The sequence below is a fragment of the Nematolebias whitei genome, chromosome 8 (assembly GCF_014905685.2).
Source record: "Nematolebias whitei isolate Nwh7 chromosome 8, NemWhi1, whole genome shotgun sequence".
Classification (NCBI taxonomy): domain Eukaryota; kingdom Metazoa; phylum Chordata; class Actinopteri; order Cyprinodontiformes; family Rivulidae; genus Nematolebias; species Nematolebias whitei.
Window position 1 is genome coordinate 26536601 of NC_056505.1, and position 3616 is coordinate 26540216.

General features: G+C 40.2%; 1 protein-coding gene across 1 annotated transcript in view; it reads left to right on the forward strand.

Moving 5' to 3' along the window:
- Nucleotides 1–423: 423 nt before the first annotated feature.
- antxr1a (ANTXR cell adhesion molecule 1a) overlaps nt 424–3616 on the forward strand; it is a 31810-nt gene continuing 28617 nt past the window's right edge. The window contains exon 1 of the mRNA XM_037680516.1: nt 424–581. Within this exon, the coding sequence (XP_037536444.1) occupies nt 424–581 (158 nt within the window). The remainder of the gene's footprint in view (nt 582–3616) is intronic.

Sequence of the window (3616 nt, forward strand, 5' to 3'; positions counted from 1 at the left end):
TGGCAGGAAGAGTCAGAAGTTGATGGTGTTTTTACAGTGTTGTCTTAATCATTCAGACACAGAGAGAAAGAGAGAAAAGACAAGCAAAAGTTCTGCAGACACATTCAGGGTTTGGATGGCCTTGACATAAACAAGCTGCACCAGAAGGAGGTTTTGGACCTCCTCTCGTTTATCTGCAGTCTGTTGGACCTGGAGGTGAGAGAGTGCCATCATCATCTCTCCTGTTTTGTCTCACTCCTCCTTTTTAAACTCTCAGGAACTTTCAGAGCTCTCCCAAAGAAAACAACTTGTTATTTTTTTGCTGTAACCACCTGTGGAAGACTGACAGAAGAATTGCATGGAAGATTACCGGTACTTTGTTTTTCAACTCAAAGTAGAGATCTTTGTTAAATGATCAGTCTGAGGTCTCCTGCATGTGGAATGATGCCTGTGTGCTGGAGTAGAAGCTCCTGGCTTCCAGTGGTGTTTGGTGTTGTGCTGGTTGTTCTCAGTGCTGTAAGTGCTGGACCGAGCCAGGACCAGAGGCCGGCTCAGGCTTCCTCGTGCTTTGGAGGATTTGATCTCTACTTTGTCCTGGACCAGTGAGTCACACACATTATTTGATGCAGATGCATGGAAATAATGGATTTGTGTATAAATGTAACATGTTGCATGATTCATTTATTTAATTTTCTTTTTTAATTTTCACTATTGTGCTATAACTCCTGTGGTTTTGAATGAAAAATTGGACAAACCTATAACGGTTTACTAAAATTATATTATGGCAACATACTTAAATGATTGTAAAAGTGCATTGTTTTTCATATTGCACAATTTTAAACATGTTCTGCTTTAATGTATTCATAGTATTATTTATTCTGTATCTATCATTTATCTCAAGATAGGTAGTAGTATGGATAAACTGGTGCATCAAAGCTGTAATGGGTTTAATCTACTTGTCAGCATGTGTTAGATAATGATTACTTGTGGTGTGTTCAGTGTCCAGTTTTCATCACTCAGCTGCTGTGTTTAGACACAGAATTCCTCGCCAGTGACTATTTTTATTTTTATGTTTCTTCCCAAAATCTGAAAAGGGAGCAAAGATAAGTCACATGGTTGGTTTGGTTAAGCATTTATGTCGTTCCAACTTGGGTTTGAGTCATCGGCCCTCGATGCTGGCTGCTGCTCAGTCAACTTCATTTATATTCTCAAATTATGAAAACATTTAGTTTAAAATTAAAGCTAAAACATTTTTTTTCTCCTTTCTCAATACCAGGGAACTTAAATTTAATAGTAAATCTTTAATTTTCATGGGGGCATGGTGGATCAGTTGGTAGAACTGTTGCCTCTCAGCAAGAAGGTCGTCAATTCAATTCCCGGCCCAGTACCTTTCTGGGTGGAGTTTGCATGTTCTCTCCGTGCATGCATGGGTTTTCTCCGGGTACTCCGGTTTCCTCCCACAGACCAAAAACATGCATGTTAAAACAGGAGCGGGAGTAGGAGAAGGCCCTTTTGCCTATTTCAGTTCTCACTGAGGGAACACTGCAGGTAATAATGTCCTGAGAGCGCACGCTGTAGCTGCACTCACGCAGTGACACGTAGGAGGAGATGTATGAAGGCAGCAGACAAGAAGTGATTTAAAGATGAAAATATACCAATGGAAGCGTCTACGTGAAGTTAATGATGTCCAGTTAACCAGTGAATACAGGCTGCAGTGGTGGGTATGATAATCACAGCCAGTTATGAATCTTAGTGCACCATGACAGACAGCATCCAACATCTGCAGGGTTCTTGTAGGAGCATTCATGTAAATAATATCACCGTAATCAGTGGAGGGAAGGAAAGTCACAGAAACAAGACTTTTCCTAGCATTTAGACTTAGACTGGATCTATTTCTGAAAATTAAACCCAGTTTAACTTTCAGTTTCATTACCAAGTTTTCCAGTGAAGCTTAAAAGAGATGCAAATGACCAAGATACCCAAGTATTAGCGATGGAGTTACGATCTGTCCAGGGTGTCCCCCACCTCTCACACAGTGATAAGTGAACATGGGCACCAGTGATCTCCACGACTCAAAAAGGAAGAAGTGGGTAAATATAATTGATGGAAGGATGGATGTTAATTTTCACTTAAGTTTGTACTTAGAAAGTAGGCAAACTTTCCAGCAAAACCAAAGTCAACTGAGACTCAAAGAAAGACCTTCAAGTGTCAGTTAGAGCTGAAATAGTTGCAGATGGATTATGAGCTGAAGAAGCCAATGCAGAACATCAGAAGCAGGAGGCAGGACGGTGATGGTAAAACTAATTTTATTTTAACAAAAACTCGACAGGAGCAGGATGATGGAAACTTAGTGATGTAAGTCTGAATCTGATTGTTTTGGACTGACTGGGTTTGTGTTTAATTGGATATGAAGTGGGCCTATTTACTTTCTGGATAGTGCCCAGAAAATACTTTTTTTGTAATAGTTTAGAAATAATCTGAATAGAATTAAACTGGGGGAAAAAAAACAATGTGGAAAACCAGGATTGGGGGGGGGGGGCTGCACAAAAAGAGCACAAAGCATGAAGCCTGGGACTATTTATTTACCCTGAGGGAGTTACTGACTAATAAGGAACAGGTGAGTGGAAAATGCTAACGCAATCCAGGTGTGCAACTCAGACAGCAGAAAAAACTTAACACCAAAACCAAGAGGCAGCAAGCCTTTCAAAATAAGACTGGGATTGATTGGCAAGAACAAAATCTAATGTTTTGAAGAAAGTTTTCTGTTGTAGATGAATCTTTCAAAAAACTTCAGTTTGAAGCAAGTTCAGTTTTGTGAAGACTGACAAGCAAAAGGCTGGTCTGTGTGACACCCAAGTCAAAGTGGACTGGCGTCATCTTAAAACAGCTTTGATTAAAAATAAATATATCAGTTTATGCAAAAGCTGTTTAATAAACCATCAGTTTTGCATTTGCTTGGTTATTTGTAAGTGCAAATAGTAATAGCAGCAGCAGCTAGCTGTAGCTCTTCTATTGCAGCGTGAAGCGCTTTCAGCAGGATAACGTTAGCGCCGTGAAGTTTAGATAGTAGTTGGTTTAAGAGGGCAGCAATCCATTTTACTAGCTCGTCAGTACTGTCATAGGGTGGCTGAGTGGTTAGAGCAGTCGTCCTCCAGTGCACGAGTTGGGGGTTTGAATCCAGCAGCAGTCACATGCCAAAGTGTCCCTGGGCAAGACACTGAACCCCTCATTGCCTCTGATGTGTGTCCCATCAGTGTATGAATGTGCTCTAAAAGCACTGATTAGTCTCTGTAGAATGATTTGTTCAATTAGCTTTGTATAGCTCTAGTGCTGTATGAATGGGTACATGAGGACACAGATTGAGGTGTAAAGTGCTTTGATTGTCTGGATGAGATAGAAAAGTGCTTTATGAGTGCAGTCCATTTAATGTCCATAAAGTTTTTCCAAACAGATCTATTTAAAGATCAATCTACAACAGGTCAGACTGTATTTGTTTGGACCCTTTCAACAGAACTGCACTTAAAAACATCCAAACTATCCCTTTAAGGCTCCAGCAGCACTTTAGAGCTGACTCACCCAGGCTGTGACTTTTGAATTGACCACTTGACTTTTTGATATTTGCTTTTTTTTTTTTTTT